General features: G+C 35.0%; 1 protein-coding gene across 1 annotated transcript in view; it reads right to left on the bottom strand.

Moving 5' to 3' along the window:
- The window catches only part of LOC131042841 (microtubule-associated protein RP/EB family member 1A), a 62,179-nt gene extending 45,631 nt beyond the window's left edge, over positions 1-16,548 (bottom strand). Inside the window, exons 1-4 of the mRNA XM_057976165.2 lie at positions 16,106-16,548; positions 15,746-15,944; positions 8,041-8,109; positions 7,829-7,915 (exon numbers count right to left, since the gene is read on the bottom strand). Of these exons, the coding sequence (XP_057832148.1) occupies positions 7,829-7,915; positions 8,041-8,109; positions 15,746-15,859 (270 nt within the window). The 5' untranslated portion in view covers positions 15,860-15,944; positions 16,106-16,548. The remainder of the gene's footprint in view (positions 1-7,828; positions 7,916-8,040; positions 8,110-15,745; positions 15,945-16,105) is intronic.
- Between the last annotated feature and the right edge of the window lie 4,937 nt (positions 16,549-21,485).

Below are 21,485 nucleotides of genomic sequence, written 5' to 3'. Positions count from 1 at the left end.
TGGTATATTCAAACCCTTTGTCTGGTGGAACTCCTGGGGGTATATCGCTAAAAACTAGATTATGTGAATCTAATACTTTTAACAAATCATCCTGATAATGTTCAGATTCAAACCCTGATACCTTGTTAGAGATTAAACATTGTGATGACCATGCCACATCTCCATGTCCGAAAATAGCCTCCATTCTTTTAGCACTTATGATCCTGGGACCACCGTTAGACATACCACGAAGTACTACTTTCTTATCATCAATCTTAAAAGAAAATTCCAATCTTTTAAAACTTTGAGTGTACTCATCTAATGTTCCATCCATTGAATGCCCAAAACAACATTAGTATCAGCCAAATCAATCACATAAAAATCATCAGTAACAGTATAATTGCCAGGAGTAATACTCAATTTAGGAACTTTATGAGTACTGGACAAATTAGTTCCGCCTGCTACTCTAACATCAAAACCTTCATGTTTCTCAGTTTGCAGTCCTTGTTTTGCCACAAGGGCTGCATCTATAAAGTTATGAGTAGAACCACTATCAAGCATGACAACTACACGCTGTCCATTCAAAACTCCTCTAACTCGGAAAATATTATAATGTGGTGTCCCTGTCATAGAGGCTTACCCCTTCTCCATGTTTAGTACTTGTCTCTGATTCTGTGTTCTGGGGTGTTGGTTCTATGTTAGCTTCAACATTCTCTTCATCGTCACTATCCGACATAACCTCAAGGTAATGAATTTTTCCTTTTCCCAAACATCTATGTCCTGGCTGCCATGATTCTCTACAGCTAAAACATAGTTTTTTCCTTCTGAGTTCTTCCCTCTCTTCTTTATCTAACTTGTTTTTAGGGAAATTATCTTTATTGAAAGGTTGTTTGAAATTTTCAGGTTTAGGTGGTGGTGGTTATCTTTATTGAAAGGTTGTTTGAAATTTCCCTTTTGAAGATGGTTCCAATTCTCTTGCTCTTTTAATAGCCATTTGTAAAGTAGGAGGGTTCAAGGAATTAACCCAACCTTTGAGTGAATCAGACAAATTATCTATGAAAATCACAATTTTGTCTCTCTGAAATTTCAGTTACTAAAACTGCCAATTTTTCAAATTCAGAAATGTATTACTCAACAGTTTCAGATTGCTTAAGCTGAGTTAAATCTTTTAGATGAAGTTCAAGATCTTTAGAATCAAATCTATCAATAAGTTCCTCAGTGAACTCAACATATGTAGTAATCTGATTATGACCCAAAGTTACTTGTCCATGGTGCCACCATTCGTGTGCTACCCCGTCAAGATGTAATGCTGCATATTTGATTGCTTCATCTTCCAACATAGGATTTAACTGAAAGTAGCTGTCTAGTTTCTGCACCCAAGCCCTAGCTGCGGTTTTCCCTGACCCATCAAAGTAAGGGATAGATATCTTACCGATTTTCCTCTGTAATTCACTGTTATTCCCTCGCCGTCCTCTAGGTCTATGTTTCATTCTGACATCCAAGTACTCTCTAAATGTCATTGCTGACCGAAAATCATCCCCTGATAATAACCAATCATGGTGTATCTCATCCTATAATTCTCTAATTGTCGGTTCGTTTTCTGGTTGCACATTCTTAACAGTGAAAGTTGGCATAAAAGGTCTGGATGTTCCTGTTCTTTCCGGCTGATTATTATTGACAGAATGCTCATCTCTACCCCCATTGTTTGCCCCAACATTATGGTGTTGATTATTTCCATTATTTTGATGTTGATTAATAAATTGGGTCATTAAATTAGTCATTTTGTTGACATTGTCCTGCATATCTTGTTGACTTCTGATTAAAGCTGTTATGAGATCCCTATTGTTTTTTGGTTCCCCCATACTGTTTGTTTCAAAAATAATCTCTTCATCAGTTTCAATATGGCTGTCCTCAATTTCAAACTAGTTTGTGCTAAAGGAGAGTTTTGATATCTGTTTTGTCGGACCCTAGTATTCCGAAAATTATAATTTCCCTCGTGCAACTCAGTTGTGCATAGAGTTTTCATGAATTTTCAACTTCAAAAGAAAAACACCCTACAGGTTGGCAAGATTTCTAAGCTCTGATACCACTGTAAAATTCCTGACTAAGATCAGTTTGCAGAAAGACTTAAGTGCAAGATACACAGACGCATATGATTCAACTCAGTCGGTGGATAATTGGAATACATTAAACAGTTTTGTTGTCTATTACACAAAGTCTCAATGCTGATTAACATAATAATTGCCAACAGGAAACTGAACAATCTTTATTCAATGAAGTTGATATCAATTGATAAAATATTCCATCGAGAAATGGGTTAAGAATTTCTTTTTGGTGCACCTAATGAATACGCTGTGACTGTCGGTTGTTCTTCCACGTGGGTGCCAAACGTATTGCAGAATACTGTCAAGAGTTTTCATTCACCAACGATTAACCATTCATTCACCGATGGTTATTGCAGACGGTGACACCGGAAGTCACCAACAGTTCTCCCGCACTCAGTCCTGCGGGATAATCAGCTTGCACGCCCCAACCTGGAATTCAAAATCATTATGTTTCGCGTCGGCTCTGGTGTCACTTCCATTACCTCCCACGAGAACACGACTTCCTTGCACGGCGTTACAACCCTGCACTACACCCTTAACGGGTTACCGGGCACGGAAGACAGAATGCGTTGTATTTACCAAGCGCCCGGTGGTGCACGGAAGGAAGAGTGCGCAGTATACACCAAGCCTCCGATAGTTTGTAATAGTCTCGCGTGTAAGGATCTACACACGCCCGCAACTGATACAAAGACTCGCTCCAATAATTGTTCTGTTGCTTCGATCCAACTCGGTTCTTCTCAAAAATCTTGCATCCAATAGGCCAGTGGTTAACTGGCGAAAGGCATCTGAATCAATCCACTGTGCATCTTTCACATTAATAACAAATCATTTTTTTTATTCCGCCATACGTTCACTGCAATGCCATCCTTTTATTCTCAAAAATAAGTTGGTTTATAATTTCCCATAGGAAACTACTTCAATAGTTAAGAATAATCACAGTGTTTAACACTTTATTCACCAAAGCGTTAATTATATTAATTATTTATATTAATCTATAGCTGGGATATTAATATTGTTTCAAATTTACTTTTCGCAACTTAATTATTAGGGAACATTACATAGTTGTCGTTGCTTCTTAGTCCAGCAACTTGGAGCTAATGTTGAAAACAGTCATTCCTCTCGACCTTGTTGATTTTTCAATGCATCTTTTTGCTAGTTCCGTGAATATGGATTTGAAATCCATAGCTTAAGGTTGTGATTTTTTTCTACTAAAAAGAACTTCAAGTATATCAAAACAAATTTTCTTTTGTATTGGGGTTCAAGTATGAAGTTTATGGCATTTTTTACTTATTTTGTTGTCTAAACATATTTTAGGTAAATCCAATCAATCAGTTTATGTGAGTAATTTTAGTTATTTTAAAATAAGATGCAAAATAATTAGTGTCTCCCTTAAATTTGCTATTTTCAATGTTTTTCAATTTGCCAAGTCTGCACTGAGTTTTGGTGCAGAATTTGAGTCTAAGGAGAAAATGGCTATGTCAAGTCTATGTATCAACTCTATGTACAAATGCCAAGGGCACTCTAAAGACAGTAAGGCATATAAAACTGATGACTTGCTTACAATAGTTCCAACTAGTGATCAAACAAATGCAGGGAAGCATAACAAAGCGACTGATTGTCTTAGTCAACCATCAATCAACACTTCCTATTATGTTAGATACCAAGCTCATGACTATGACAATTGGATTTTTATTGAATTCAACTGACCCATATTTTGTGCCTATCTACAAAAGTGCAAAAGTGCTTTGAAAGATTGACATGTTCCTGACTGCTATGTATCCAACAAGCTTCTCTATCAAAATGGATGCCAATTAATACCAGTAGACATGCCACACATAACTAATTTCCAATGGGATGGATTAGATACACAATTGGACTGCTCAACCAATTCCACCTATATAATGACTCCCAAACAAGAGTTTTAATTACACGCTTGCACATCTCTTGTGCATGTGCAACAATGCAACCATAAGCACACGGAACAAAAAACTACCTTATATTCAACATGTATATAGTAATCCTTCCACAATTCTACTGCACATAGTGTATACCACACATCAAAGATGAAAAACTCTTACTCGGCAATAAATCTTTTGGCCCAAAATTTTAAAAAAAATCAGGACTCGGCAAAAAAATCAGGAAACAATTGGCAATAAATAGGTAAATTTATCGAACATTTAAAAATATCTAATTTCTTAAAAAACACACATATACACTAAATTTATAGAACATAATAACATATTACTGGCTTCCATCATATATAAATCATAGTTTGAATTAATACATATCATATACCAAAAAACACGTCCAATTTCTAAATATTTAGTATTTAGTATTCCCCTTTATATCCTTAGAGAGATGCAATAGCTCTTTCTGGCTTGAAGGCTGAAGCTTCATGTAAATACATGTGCCCATTTTTAAAAGGTAAAATATGGCGATTTACGAAATCTGAAAAATATTATGAAATCAATTTTTCTTTGACATTCTTTGCATACAGATTAAATCGTTTAACTGCACGTTGAGTGGTAAACATAAGACAGGTGCACAAACACTAGAAGTGTAGACAAATACAACTGTAAAAATTGTAAAATAAAATTAAAATTTATATAGGTAAAGTTGTAAACCGTAAAAAGGAATTACATCGAAGAAAATACTTTCAGAAATTTAGACATCGTTGTTGAAAAACTCATAAGGGGATTTCGAATACGTGCCCTACCTTCGGTTTTTACTATCATCCGTGTCTTTTTGCCCTTTCTCCCACGCGAAAATAAACGCATTATGTCACGGGTCAAAGCACATACTGCTAAAAAAAAATTAGGTTTTCAGTTAAAAAAGAAATACGTTTTTTAATGGCAATTTTGAATGCATTAACTCGCAATTTTCCACAATTTATTCTGAAATAATCGGCCCGATTTTTTGCATAAAATCTGCCACAATTTTTTCAACAATTAAATCAGCGTGTGTTTTGACTCATGATAAGTCATGATTCAACATTTTTTTGCCTATATTTTCATCTATGCCACACATATTTTGGGATCCAACCAAGGGTGCTATTTGACATTGCTTGTTGCACATCAACAATTTCTGAGTTTATTGTTCATGCAAATGAAGAAGACAAGGAAGAGCAATTCATGCAATGCAATCAATAGATCCAACACATGTTTTGGGATGCAACCCAGGGTGTTATCAATATTGTGTATCGTAGTCCAACAACATAAGTGCAAGGAGCACCATGATCAACATGGAGCCCCACATCACTCCCATATTGGCAACAATGTTTGGTTTCAATTGCAAAAGGAGCACTTCAAAGGCAATCATTGAAAATATCAAACCACAGCATGGTCCTTACCCCATCTTACAAAGTTACAAACAACTGATGAAAATGCATTCTAGTCTACCTTATTTGGGTACGCATTCATTATTTAACATCAAACTATAAAGCCATATACCACACCTCCATGTGGTTTGCCAAAGTTCATAAATTCATTAGACTTGAATCTAGAGTGCTCGGAACCCATTTCAAAGGATGGATATTGATATCTCAATAGCATGCGCACTCCAAACTTAACGTTACCAACTCTTCAATAGCCCCAAAAAGAATTCCCTCAACTATGGAGTGAAGAAATGAGGACCTTGCTTCTAAAGATGGGACAAATGATCCAGGAACAAAATCAGAAGAGAGAAAAGAACTTATGCCAAAAGAAATCATGTCCCAACCTGCACAATTGTGTACTGGAATCTCAATTATTGTCTAGAGCCACATTAAATATGAACTACCATGCAGCCCCCAGCATAAAAAACCACATGTCAGGAGTTGATATTCAAAACCATTAACAAAAGTCAATCCCTTTTTTAACCAACTCTGGTGTAACTAAACACAACATCATAGCATTATTGAGGCAGTCAGTCAGTCAAACAACTAGCTTATTCATTCTAGCACTTGCAGGAAGCTGCACGGTTCTTTTCAGTATAGGATTGAGAGGTTCTTTTCAGTATAGGATTTCTCAATCTTAATTTTTTTGTATGGCATCGTTTAAAAGTCACAGCGATGTTAATGGAAGAGGATTTCTGTTAAATCCCTTTATCATTTAAATGTGTGAACGCTTCTTGGTTTTTGCTTGTATTCTGTGTGTTCATATGCACTCCATAACTTGAGAACCCTTAATTTTAGAGATGTCTTCTGTTCTAACACATCTTGGGTACAAAAGGTTTAAATTAGTGATATGGTTATGGAAAGCATAGCCTTTGAAAGAGGTAAATATTACATTTCAAAGGAAATACAGTAGTTTTTTCAAATGAAGATATTCACCATGGCACCAATAATTTCTTTCTTGATTATATTATCAAGAAAATTCATGTTTTGGAAAGCAAACAGTATCAGATTGTTTTTGCCCTTGGAATCACTCTTGTTCCTAACCATATTGAGACCAGAAAGGGTGGAGTTTGGAAAGAGCCAAACCAAAAAGATGTTGAATGTTGATGTGAACAATCTCCGGCAGGAAGAGGACGAAGCTTGACTCAGCCTCTTGGATGATGCTATTTTTCATTTCTGGATTATGATTTGCCAGGTTTTGATAATGGTTCTGAGCTCTGTTTTGACCAAAAAATCAATTGATTATGCTATAAGCCATATTTCACGTCTGTATGCTTTAGTCTCTTTTCCTGCACTTCATATCTTTAGTTCATATAACAATTAGAGGTTTAACATTCACTCTCTCCATCAATTTTCCAAGGGTCAAATGTTCAAATCAGTTGTCTTTTGTCACCTTTTTTGGATTAGTTACTCACGCTGTATTCTGTCATTCTTTAATATCCAAAAATGTATCATTTCTAGTGAAGATTCTCTCTAGTGTAACAAGGTTGACAATACAATTCTATCACTTTTATGATCCTCTTCATACTCTCCAGTGTCAACAAAAGAATGCAATTACCAAAATAGTGATCTACTCAATTACAAAAAAAAAATGATTAAAAAGCCATGAAGCAGACGTAGTTTTGAATGCTGAACAAGTGCAAAAAATTGAGTGTCCCGGAATTCCCTACATTCAAAAGATATTAACTCGTTTTCAAGAGCTTGGCATACAAAATGATCCAGTACAGAATGAAATCAATGTAGAAGATGCGACTATTTTTACAAAAATGTACATAAATGGTAAGATATGAAAAGGGAATAAGAAACCTGGCATTCGTGGGTAGCAAAGAAAACTGAAACAAAAAAAGATGCTCAAAAAACAAATATATCTCTTTCTTTTTTTATTTCCTTTTTTCCTCAGATGAAAATGATTAACATATCTCTTTATTTTTTTCTCAGATTAAAAAAGATTAATCTTTAAACAGAAATGCTAATAACTTGAAAAGTAAGGACATAAGAAATTCTTGGAATTTCTATTCTGACATTACTTGCTCTTTATTCTGCATTCGAACCTAATGCCAATAACCTGAAAAGTAAGCAAACAAGAAATTCTTGGAATTTCTATTCTGCCATTGCTTTCTCTTTACTCTGCATTCTCACCTAAAACATAAACTAGAACATGAAACAGATTCTGCTTCAAGAATCAAAAACTATGTCTCCTCGATTTCTATCAGATATTCTTAAAAGATTATGTCCATTATCATTGCATACATATTTGCAGTTCCTAAGAGTAATTTTTTCGGACAAATTGACAATTTAAGATATTTGTCTTCCTTTTGTGCCCACAAAATGAGTCTGTAAGTTAAAATAAGAAACTAAATGCTACACGTACCTTCTCTATTTTTAACTTGGAAAATATTTCTTGCAGTAATTTGTAATTCTGGATCATGTCATATTCTGTCTTTGCTTCGAAATTTACCTGGTCAATACAAGAACACGGAATTCTAAATGCAATGAAAGACTTCTAACCTAACTATAACAGCAGCTTCCAAATATCATTCTAATACGTATGGTCTCCAGAGCACCAGAGTATGAGAAACAAACCTTGTGTATGGGAACCACTCCAGGATGTATCATATCCATCATTTGGCAGTGAACTGCTCCAGAAGCTGCCTGCATTTAATAAGTAATAGATTTCAACGACTAAGGACCTTGAAAATCATGAAATTGAAGTCATCTTACAATCAATAACCGGTCTCCAAAATCAAGTCCATAATTTGTTGTTTCATATTTTAGTTATCGATGCTTTTTGTGGGCCAGAAACTCGTGCAACATACAAGCACAAATGAATTAAATTCCTCCAAAAATATTGAGATCATAGTATGATATAGCAGCAGAATAATAACCAACACCTCTCAATTATAAAAGGCACTCAAGGTTTTCAGTTGAGATTATTTAGTTGTGAAATTTTGTCAAGAGGTTAGGATATTGGTTGAGAGTTTCATAGGTTGTTCAAATGTCAGTTGGGGTTGTTGGAGATTCTTCTCTTCAATTTTGTTCTTAAATTGATTTTTCTAGTGAGGAAGAATTTGCTAAGATGGATCGAATTGGAATGAAATGCACCAATTGCATTTGGAAACTAGATAATTATCCATGTTTTGTAGTGTCCCTATTGGGGATATTCCTGACTTCTACGCCTGCAAACAATATTAATCACTAAACACTGATATTAGAAATATCAAAGATCAAGAAACTATGATAATATTCAAATCAATACATCATAGCATCATTAATATTAGGATCAATACATCACAACACATTCCTCACAGCCAATCACATCATGAATTCCTTGGAAACGCTTGCAAATGGCAATTATCAAGGCTGGTCATCCTTGACTTGCCGAGAGCATGGAAGGTGGGCCACCCTTCCGTCTCTCAGTCCACCTTGGAGGTTTGACGTCCTCCTTGATCAAGCCCAAGAGCATGGAAGGCTGGTCGTCCTTCCAATTCCTGTTCAACTTGATAACAGCATGAAAGGGGGACTATCCTTTCATCTCTCGAGAACTTGGAAGGGATTTTGTCCTTCCCATTTGCAAGACACTTCCACAGATTCAAAACTGATTTCTCAAGGAATTTGCTAGATTATTGCTAAGTAAGTACTCTTGAATAATTAACCAGTTTATTCTCAAATGGCTGCAACAAATTATTTTCTACTGTATATACTTGTTTTAATAATCTGAATTTATTCTTCAATTGATGATCTGAATTCTTTTAATTGCTTGTAGATGAATTTCTGAATTGATTGTCAGATGATCCCCTCCAAATGATTTGTTCTTACCTCTCATATCTTTACATTTGAGGGAGACACACCTCTTCATAATTTCTGCCTTTTAAAAGAGTCACAACCATTCATCTTAATTGCTGGCCTGGAATCTTAATTTAAGTTTTAATTAAATATCCTTTTATACCAGGAAACCGCTGCCCTAGATATTCTTTAATTGACTCCTTAAAGAATTTCTGTTAAATGATATTCTTAGTTTTAAACTTAATCAACCTCCTTAAACGAAACGCTGCCCTCTTATTTCATCCGCCCAGGTTTAAGTTTTAAGTGCTGCAATCTGATTTTTAGCAAGGCTGTGATCTCATATATAGAGGTTGCTGTCTCATAGATTGGCAGCGGTATGACATGTTTTGTCATCTATGCCTATTATGGTGGGGTGGAAACATTGGAGAAATTGTTTGTGCAGTCCTTTTCACCTCCTGTGACTTTTACTATCTTCTTCACCAGCACAGCTTAGGATGCCATGTTGCCTATGACCTGTTGCACAAACTTGCAAGAGGATGGTGGCTTCTTTTCTATGATGTCCCCTTCTAGTTGACATCTGTCAGCTGAGTAGATTAGCCTATCACTGACCCTCGTAGGCTGATGAGGTTGGGTAGAGGGTCCTCCAGAGTTTGATTCACCACCTTCAGAGCAAGCACTCCAGGTCTGGTCTTCGTTTGAGGTCTCCAGGACTCCATTTGAGATACTTTCTATTTTTAGCAGTCTTGCTATTTATAGCCAGTAGGTTGGGCAAGGACAGATTATGGTTTGGCAGTCTCCAGTTCAGACAGCAGGCATTTCTGATGAATACTTAGAGAGATATTAATATTTAATTATTTTTAATTAAATATTAAATGGCGAACTTTAATGTTTTAATGTTTTAAAAAGTCACTTTAAGTTATAACTTAAGTGAGGGTCTATTTCTCATCAGATGGGGCCAATTTTTATATTAAATGGAAGATGATTTATTTTTGACACTTCAATAGTCAAAAATAAATAATAAAAGTTAAAACATCATTAAAGGCCAAGTCGCACCTTTCTTGGGAATCGCGCCAACCCTAAATGGAGAAGATTAAAGAAGATTTTAAGTCTTCTTTTTCATTATGCTAAGTTTTCATATTTTTGTTTGGAGCTCTGAGAAGAGTTTTGGCCTAGGGTTTCAGCAAAAGATTCTTCTACAGTGATCAGAGGTATCGGTACAGGAAAACATGGGATTCTTGTGCAACAGCATCAGAGGTTGTGAAATATCAGCTGATCTTGCTCTTTCAATTGGTTTTATCCAGAAACCAAGATTGGACAGATTGGAAAGGGGTTTATTAATTTTTATGCAAAAGATTGATTGCAGCCGCAAAGTCAGAACAGAGGCAGGAATAAGTGTGTGACAGATGGGGGTTTTGTGCATGTACAGCTTGCTGATCTGCCGTACCTTTCTTCCTTGAAAGGGTACGATTTTTGCTGAGGAGTCATCCAAAAATTCCGAAACAAATGCCAGAAGTTGGTATTTATCAGTTCTTCTCTAGCTTCTTGTCATTTTTATTTGAGTATTAAATAAATGATGAACGGATGTAATGAGGGTTTGATCAGTGTTGTTGAATATAAATTGATTTCCAGCAAATACCATTAGTTGCTTTTTGTGCTTAAGATTGTCAAAATTCTATTTGCTGTCATTATCTGCAAAGAACACACTTGAAACGCAACAGGTTCGGCAAAACGTTAGTTGTCTCAGTTGAGGGCCTTTTGAGGTTCTTACATTTTCCTTCAGTCTTATTTCCTCCATCTATGATGGTCCAACTTGGTCAGACGATCACTAACCAGGATCTCCATTCCAAGTGGCAACACCAACCCCTCCACCGCCTCGTTCTTCTTCCACATTTGAATGCCAACAGTACCAATTGACTACAAATTTCCTTCTCCTTTTTCCACATTGCCATGACAGCCCAAGTCTAGGCCCTCCATCAGCATGAGAGGTTAAAGCCTGATCTAGCTCTGACTAATCATTTCAACAGCTTGCAAAGGCTCATGAACTTCTCCCAAGTTTTCCACATGTCTTTTCTTTGTGTGGCCTGTAATCAGTTCATCAAGCTATTGTAGAGTAACAAGTATAACCCATCCGTAGGAACCTTTTTTACATGTAAACTCTGTTTGAAGAGATACAAAGAAGATTGTCTTCTATTAATGCTTTCCTGATACATACCTTTGTTTGAGATAATATATATGAATGTTCTCAATTTAGTGTTGTCTCCTATGTATGTTTGTAAGTTTCTGAGACAAAGAATTAAGGATTCTAAGTTTCTTCACATACATTTGCTATGTAGAATTGTTGTCTTGTGTTAGTTATTACTTAAGGAGTAATATAAGTCTTTCACAGACAATAGTGGAGTATGTGAATGTTTCACAGGATTTTACATAGGATCTAGATTGTTTGAACCATATTGGTTTCATTATTGTAAGGCAACAGTCAATTTATACAAATCATCAAAGATGTCCTCATCAGGAATGAATATTGGTAGTTAGTAATTGATTTTGTAATTCCTCACATAGGCACCAATCATAATTTGAAGAGCCCCTACCAATCCAATTTACTTCCAAAATGATAAATCCATCAAAGAGTAAGTTATTCAAGAAATCTTATTCAGATTCACACAAGGACAGTAAAGGTACAAGGAATGCGATACTTAATCCCCACAATTCTACAAATTCTTGCCTATTATTGTTAGGAATGAGGTGCCTCAACCTATTATCATGTATTTTTCATTGATTATTTAAATTATTTTGTTGATAATTTGCCTATTTAATTAAATTATATGTGCACCCGATGATGTCATTTATGAGAGTGGCACTTTAAGTTGTCGTCTTACATGTAAAGTGGTATGGGTAACACGGTTCCTATTTTATATGAGGTAGACATCCCACTTTGTACGAGTTGACTGAAGTCATTGTTGATAGATAACTCATGTCAGATTGTTAGTTACTAGTGACAGATTCTATTTCACAGGTGTCAATTTTGGAAATTGTTAAGACATGTGGAGTTGTGCATGTAGGCACATTCCATGCAATGTTTGAGTTTGCATGTATGCATGTGCCTTGCATGCTAAGTGGACACCTTGTATGTGCTGTTTACAATTGGCGGGTTGCAGTTTTGCATCTGCAGGTTGAGATAGGCACCTTGCATGTTCATTTTCAGTCTTGCATGCATGCAGTGAAGAGGATGATGACATGTGGCATTCTTGGTTGTAACATTTTGGAAACATTCAATTTATGCATTGTAAACTCCTATATATTTTACATTTGTATTTTGTAGTTTTATTATGTTGTATTCACAAGTACTGTTATGCTGCCAGAATTACTGCCATGCCCCTCCCACAACACGAACAATCGCACCACCTCTAAAAGTCCATAAAGGAAACCTACGCATAGAAAATTGTCTTATTATATAAGACTTCACAATTTTCTGAAATCAAAATCAAACCCAATCAAACTGAGAAAAAGCAATCTAACCCTGCTTCGGTGCATAGACAACAATCTCCGTATTAATTAAGGCAGACACAGCATGAAGAAAACATGAAGGAAAAATTGCCTTCATGCAAACCTCACAATCTTCCAATTAGGAGGCTATACCAACGATCAGCCATAGAGTTGAGAAATAGCAAGATCGATAAAGATTAGTTAAGGAAAAGTTTAAGTACATAAAAGTGTGATTGGCTAAGAATCAAAAGGTATGAAGACAAAACATAACCGACGCAAGCAATTACCCCTTTGAAAGAGATGTACCTCTTCAAGATAGGAGGAGGTATAAATAACCCAGATCGGTCTCCGAGAAGAGGAGGAAAAAAGGGAGAAAAACACACAAGCATCAGGGGATCTCAAAAACACCATCGCATCACATTTGAGCACCCTCAATCAAGCCAAATAACACACACATCTTTCAAATAGCAGCAAGTCAAATAGCAGCAAAACATTAATCAGTCCAGCAGACCGAATTAATCAGATAGGGTCGGATTCCATTGGGCAGATTATTCAGCAAGAGTATTTCCTCTTAAGAGAGCAGTGATCACAATGGAAATCAGTCCCAGTCATCCCAGCAGAACCAAAAACATTTCAGATTATTAACGTCAGATATATTCTGTGGTATACTTAAGATTTTCTGCCAATCATTGTCTGCATATGTGTACATGTCGTTAATGCATAATAAAGAATATTTAAGTGTATTTTCTGATGATAGAATAAGATATATGTTTGTCTGTCTCAAACCCGCCTTGTAGGAGGGGCTCGAGGTGTAAGCAAAAAGGATGCACTAGGCTGGTAAGAAGCTGTTCTAGAGTGGACCAAGAGGGTCCCTAGAACCAGGTGGCACTTACCCAGAGAGCCAAGCATTCCACTTACGACCCCTGCCCAATCCCACAAGATGGCAAGTGTCTTTAGGAGGATGAGATGTGGATGGGGAAAGCAAATACAAGCCACCAAGGGAGAGGGTTGTGGTAGACAACCCTCTTAGGCTTGGTAAAGAAAAGGGCTTCGGGCGGACCCTCCATGCCCCTTCTCCCAACTTCAATATGTTTACATGTTTATGAATATGAGAAGTTATCTAAATATTGAATCTGCATACGTTATTTCAGTTATGATTGCAGGTTTCGGACCTTGGACTGCACCATTCAAAGATATTTATTTGGAAAGATGACCTCCTAATATTAATAGGTTGCAAATGTGATCTTAGGGCAAATTCTCAGGCAATACAGTAAGGGGACATTACAATTACTCCAGAATCTTGTAGAAGTATGAAGACTCCTACAAGAGCATAGATTTGCAATTGTATTCTAAACTCTATTAACTGATAATACATTTAGGCTATGTTTTTGGAGAGGGGGCTTTTTCTGCCGAAAGGGTTTTCCCCACATATATATTGTGTTATGTGTTATTTTGTGTTGAATATCTGTATATGTTATATTGAATGTGAATCTAAATTTGTAACTAAAAAGGTGTTAGAAGAATTTTGCACTTTCTCCTCTGCATAGATTGGTGTAGCATCTTTCAAACACTGGGCTTCCTTTCAATTATGTGTGAATATTCTTATCTGTTTTACATTGAAATGATTTCATGAAAATTGTGAAATTTCAATGTGTCTTAAAGGGTCACCCACCTAGGTTATGCAAAGCTAAAGTGTGGGAAAGAAAACCTTTTTTCTCATTCGTTGGCTAACCATTCAATATTCTTAATCATGGGGATCTGCAACCTCTTAGAGAATATTGAAAGCAAGTTGGGAACCAACAAACCTCATCCTGCCACTATAGATCATGGCCCAATGCTTGGAATTGTTGTAATTGTCAGAGATATAGTATGTTGCTTAAGATCCACGTTAATATTTTGTTTTCTCTTCCTCCCATGGCTTGGTCATCCCGTCTAGATTGATCCCATACTCTTGTTCTTATAGCTTTGATAACCCAGTAGGCAGTTAAAAAGTTTACTTTTACTAGAAACGTATCTACCACAATTACAGTATTCCGCCAAATTACCATATGACTTGAGGATGAGCAGATATCTTCGCTCCCATGAAAACCTGACAGTCTCCAGCCCTACCTGACGTCAAATAATCATTTTTGCCCCATCGGATTAACAGAGAATTCATTCTGTGACTCTAATATCAGGGAACTGAAATCATGCCAATATCAGGGGATAGCCCTGCATTCTTGATCTGCGAAGTACAGACCAACTGATTATACAAGGGTCAATAACATTAACTACTTTCCTCACCAAATTGCTTGGACATTCTATTGTGGAAATTGACAAGGTCTTTGATATAAATATGGGTATCCTAATTCTATTAGCTTGAGCTTATCCCTTCTTCTGCATTGCTTCTTACCTAAATCTATTAGCTTCTTCATTCGTTGTAACAGGTCTTCACTTGGGCTAATTCAATTCCATTTTTATCCATTATAATGTATTCGAATATGGTTTTATTTCTGCAACTACCAAGGTATTTAATGTAACAATCAGGATCCTTTTTCCATCAGCGGGCATATTTGATGGACATCATATGTGGGTGATTTTGATCTAATAAAGGTTTAAATTGGGAAGCAATGGAATACAAACAAACAAGTAAATCTTGGGTGGGCCATTGAAATCTCTTACTGATTACCAAAGGGCCAATGTCATTAACGACACCCCTTCTTTGCGTTTCTTTGGGCATTCAATGGTTCGGTCGACATATTAGATTGGGCGTTATTTGAATAAATTCTAATCGAGCAACAAATCAGAACTTGGGAAGCAATGGAAGGCAAACAAACAAGTAAAACTTTTGCAAAATTAAAAATCAGATTAGATCTGCCTCCCATTAAATACCCCAAGAATAATTCAAAATCGATAGGCATCAAATCAAAATAGCTAGAAGAAAACAAAGCAGCTGTCACCCATTTCTCTGTTCCATCCTAAGTAGGTGAACTCAAAGTGAAAAAATGACATGCCACAATAATATTGTTAGTAAATAACTTACCTCCTCCACTTTACTGAGATTGAGTTGCAGAGTAGAGTTAATCCATGTCAGAATCTCATTCCTGCCTACAAAATAGGCGCTGTCCATCATTCCTATGTTTGCTGCCATTGTCATCTTCAATGCCCACCTATTCTGATAAGCCTCCGCCAACAACAATGCCTATGTCTATGTGCCACCGACTACTAAGCCCCAATGCAATCTGCAGGATGAGTGAATGAAGATTTTCAGAATTATATGGTAACTATAAGCTTGGCCTACTTAATAAGCATTCAACAGCCCCACTTAAAATGCACTCGCATAGCGGCCGGCCAATGGGTGTGGGGAAAGCAATACGAGGATGAAGAAAAGAGATTCCCTTACACTGGGCTGCATGAAAATCCATCAAATCATCGGACACCGTTATAACCCTTTGCAAGAGTCCAATGGTTTTGGTGTTTTTTGAACAATGGGTAATGCTCTAGTCCATTGGGTAGCTAGCATAGGATAATCTATAAATGCCAGTAGGATAATCTATAAATGCCAGTATAGGCCTTTAAGGGTAATTGCCAATGGCAATGGCAATGGCAATGCTGAACGTGTTAAATTGCCAATGTAGGTCATCAAAGGTAAACATCATGCAAGCTTAGTACAAAATGCAGTGGAGTTGGTAGTGACATAGGATGGGGACCTGGAATCTTGTTTTCAATGCTTAAAAAAAGAGCAAGCCACCCATGAAGACGGCAAGTGGCATCATTTCATTTGGGCAAGCGCCACACATTGTGCTTGGAAGTGACTCTGAGGTAAATCAAGATGCAGCCTTTGACCCCACATCTTTGTTGATAACATCAAGGCTTGCTTTCCATATGAATAAATTAATAAAAAAACTTTTGCGGTGCTCCCGAGATGGTGACACAGTGATTCTTCCCTATGAATTAGTGAAATGGAGAGCAATAACAAGTCTACCTACTATTGATATTGTAATGAGGAATTATTTAGTTTTGTATTTTTTATAAATATATATATTATAAACGATATAAATTTGAGTAATGTAGAATTATTTTTTTTATGTTGTTCTTTTAGTTATTTTCATAGTTTGTATTTTTTTCATGTTTGTTCATATTATCATGTATTTTTCATTTGTCATGTGTCTAGTTATGTATTTATCTTCAAATATCTTATTTTTATCTTGATTCTCATTTTTTGGACATTTGTATACTATAATATTTTTTATTTAATTATACATTTGTTTTGTTATATAAATTATATATTCATATGTGATATAATTTTGATTAATATTTAATATTTTTTATGTTGTTCTTTTAGTTATTTTGACTTTGTTTAGTTGTGTCTTTCTTATGTTTGTTTACATTATCATGTATTTTTCATTTGTCATGTCTAGTGATGTATTTATCTCTATTTTTTTTATTTTCATCTTGATTTTCTCATATTTTGACAAGTCTACAAATAATATTGTATTGGAGAAATTTGTATACTTTAATATGTTTTCATTAAATTTTGCATTTGTTTTGTTATAAGATTATATATTGATATATGATATTTTTTTGAGTAATGTTGAATACTTTTTTAAGGTTGTTCACATTTTCATATTATTAAGTTGTATCTTTCTCATGTTTACTTACATTATCATGTAGTTTTTATTCATTATGTGTATTAATGTATTTATCTCCATATATCTTATTTTTACCTTGATTCTCTCATCTTTTTGTCTTAGTGATTGAAAGATGGTTGTTCACTATTTTGATCACAACTTTTGAACTATAACTCATAATGTATAAATTATGATATGTATCGGAAGAAAAATGTCGAGATCTAGACTAGGTTGCTCTCATAATCTAATGAGTCAAATATGTGCAAGTAGTATTGACCTCATGGACATATATTTGACCTCTAAAAGTTTAAAACTCGATGTCAAATTTTAGTTAACTTCTATCCATTCCATTCCCACCTAGAGTCAACCAAACATGTATCTATACAATTTATTTCTATGTATTTATATTTAAACACATTCAATTGCATCAATTTGATCGTACAAACATTTTCCAACTATAATTTGCATCTAAGTAAGGAACACTTCAATTGATGTTATAAAATCAATATAGATTTACATGTTCATTCTAGGAGCATATGCATATGTGAAAGGTAATTTCATCAACCTTTTACCTAAGTTTTCCTATAATTAACATAAAATAGCATATATCATTTATGTACATGTAAGACATTTTTTGGAGCATGGATCCAAGCCAAAACTATAAACTTAATATTCTTTATCTTCTTATGTTGAGGTTGACAAATCCTTGATTCATGATTACCCTTCTTCCCCTTCTATTGACCCTTAGTGTGTCCCATTGACTTTTGCATGCATCATTAGGATATACCACTTTTCAATTCAGAAACTCCTTTGAATTCATTCATACTTTCACATGACATTCTTTAAGTACTTGTGGAGTAACTACACTATATGTTATCTTGCATGTGATTTGAGCATGCCAAGAAAAAATAACAATGTAAGGATAATGTAGTTTTAGCTATGATATATCTTCTCACTCCTCGCCTATTATTATGCATGATATGGGACATGTTAAGAATGATGGTCTCCCTTTTTTGAACAACCTCATTAGTGAGATTCACTGTCTAATAAAGTGAATTGATGGTCAAGAGAAAACATCTAAAAAATATACTCTCAAAGCAAAATTAGACATTCATTTATAACATGACATTTTGATTAATCCCACTACAAGTGGATTTGTGGCATCTTGGTTCACAAAGTATGATGGTAAAGGTGTTGCATTTTGATAATTGCAATACTTTCAGGTTAAGTGCCTCCCTTATTTTCATGAAGAACAATTACTTGGTAAGGTGTTCCCATCAAGTTTGAATTGTCATGCACTTACATGGATTTATTCATTTCTACATGCTTCTATCCCTTTCTTTGAGGATTTGGATAGCATTTTCATAAACTAATTTCAGTACAATATAGAACCTAAGATATATGCTCTTGATCTTGTGAAATGTAAGCAAGAAAAATATGAGTCAATTAAAGATTGCATGCCATGATTTTAAACATTAACTATTAACATGAGTTATACTAAAGAGGGTGATGAGATACAACACATATTTATGGATGGTTTACTTCCAATCTTTAAGGATAAGGTATATTTCAAGCCTCATAATTCATTGTCATAGTTGTGTGCTACTATAATAAGCAAGAGTATACTTTATCAAATAGCCTTGTTTTATATAAGCATGTTTCTAGCACCTTTTACACTCTAATAAAAAGGACAATGAGGATGTGCATGATTATTATAATGCAACTTCTAGACCAAAACACTTTAGAGAATTCACTACATTAAGGAAGCCTCCACACATGGTACTATAACAACTCTTGAAGTATAATCTTATTATTTTACTTCCAATTAAGACAAGGAATAACTCTAAACTCACGCCACACATGGATAAATATTGTTGTTCCTGTCATCATATACAAAATATTTTATAGAAAAACATATGGCATTTAAAAATAAAGTTTAAGATCTTATAAATAAAGGGGAGACACAAATTAATCGTACTCGTGAACCCATGATCCCTTTAGTTGATGAGATTAATCATATGAAATAAAATATGCACATCAAGAGGTTGGCCCTGTTTACCATAACATTTCTTATGATTAGGCTACACATGAAACAAAAGAGAAATAACCTAATTTATATAACAAGTTGGTGTGAATGGGATATTTTACCTAACTAATTTACCTCTTAAGTCCTTCACACTAGTTTACTTATAAAATTCTTAGGGAATTATCACTTTGTGTCTCAAGTCATAATATTAAGACACGTGTCATAATCTTATATTGTCTTATTTCTCACCTTGGCCTATGTATCTAAGGGGTTTTCGTGGTAATAACAATACATCATATCAAATCATGTTTATATATTTATATTATTTGATATAATAAAAGCATTCTCATATTTGGTCTATCATGTTCTTTCATTGAATTTTCTATATCTTGAATGACTATCTCCATAGTCAAATATTGCATGGTATAGAGAATTCTATACCAACTCTTACATGGTATTAGAACATGTGGGATTACTTCTCGTTATTATTTTTTAGAAATACAGGTTGCATACCTTTATTTCTCTTGAAAATTTTAGTATGTTATTCTCTTGCATCATATGATGGCATAGAGAATTAAAAAATGAGATAGAAATATCAAAATTTGGGGGTTCCTATAACTTCCCTTTCTCAAGCCCAGTTAATTATGGTTTTCCATTAGCTTATTATTGGGTTCATGTAGCTTATTCCGTGGTGGTTGGGGGGCTCTTGTTTTTTGGGTGAGCTCATTACAATTTCTCAGGTTTTAATAGCTATGTGGGTGTCAATTGGTGCAATGCTCTTTGTAGTGTTCTAGGTTTTTATGGGTTTATTCTCCTCAATCCTTAGGTTTTTATCAGTTTATTCTCCTCAATCCTTAGAGACACTACTATATATAGTAAGTGCTCAATTGGGCACCAGTCATTGTCCTTCATCATCAATTATGTTTTGGCATGATCGACTTCCATTTCTAATACCTTGGTGAGTTTTCCATAAGGTGGTTAATATTATTTTAGTATTTGCGTTGAGGTAATAAAAGTGATGTTTAATTATTCACTTTAATGTCTAAATATTTTTAAAAGGTGTTTTTGTTCCCCAAGTTAGACACCTGAGAGTTGTAGGGGATTTAAGTTGTTTCAAAATGTTATGAGAACTTTTTTGAGGGATAATAAAATATATTAATTTTTGAATGCCCTATTTCCCTCCAAACTCTATAAATAGGATTTTTGGATCTCATTTCATTATTTAGAGTTTGCACTCTTAAGGAGATGTTTTCAAAGTGAATAGAGGAGTTCTCCAAGGAGTTGTTGAGGATGGAAACCCTCTTCAATCTTGTTACACATATGAATGTCTTTGTTGTCATTGATGTCAAACTGATGTTTGTCTATGTGGTATAGTTGTTGGTAGTGATCTGGATATGTATTTCGATGTATATATCGTTGTGTCTATGTTGAGTTCCAGAATAAATATTTAGTGGAAGTATGTGGTTCAGCATGCTCATGCTCTCGATGGATTGGGTTCATTTGGTTGGTGGTCTGAATGTCTATTTCTATGAAATTATGTCATAGAATCGATTGTAGATTCACATTGTGTTGATTAGATGATATAAGATGATGATTCAGTGTGTTTCTGGAATTATGGTATTCCTTACCTAGTCTAGAAGTGATTTTGTTATATTTGGTGACTACTCTAGTGAACTATGTTATGATCTGAGATGTATGCTTGTATTGGATATGCTCCAAATGATTGTGAAGATCAAATGTTACTATTCTTAAGGTGTTGTACTTATTTTATGATGGATCTCTTATTTAGTTTTTGGGTTCGAGTTAAGATATTTAGGATTTAACATATTAGTTTGTATTGGCTTATGCATATTGGTCTGAGCGGTTGTGTGCAAATCTTTTTTATCGTGATTGGAAGGTGTGTCGACTTGGTGTGAACTCTCACATATCTTCTTTACTTTCTAAATGATATATTTATAGGTCAATGCTATGTACATGTTACATTTTGCTTTGGTCAACCTAGTAAAGCTTATTTTGAATCCGATTGATATATATTAGGCAAGTCAGTTGTGTTTGGTGGAAGTATGAGTATAATGGATGAAAGGAGTGTGTGATGATGATATGAAGGAAGTGCAGAATTGATCTAA

This window comes from Cryptomeria japonica, chromosome 9 (genome assembly GCF_030272615.1).
Source record: "Cryptomeria japonica chromosome 9, Sugi_1.0, whole genome shotgun sequence".
NCBI lineage: Eukaryota > Viridiplantae > Streptophyta > Pinopsida > Cupressales > Cupressaceae > Cryptomeria > Cryptomeria japonica.
Note: the sequence above shows the minus strand (reverse complement) of the source record. Positions and strands in the feature narration are given on the sequence as shown.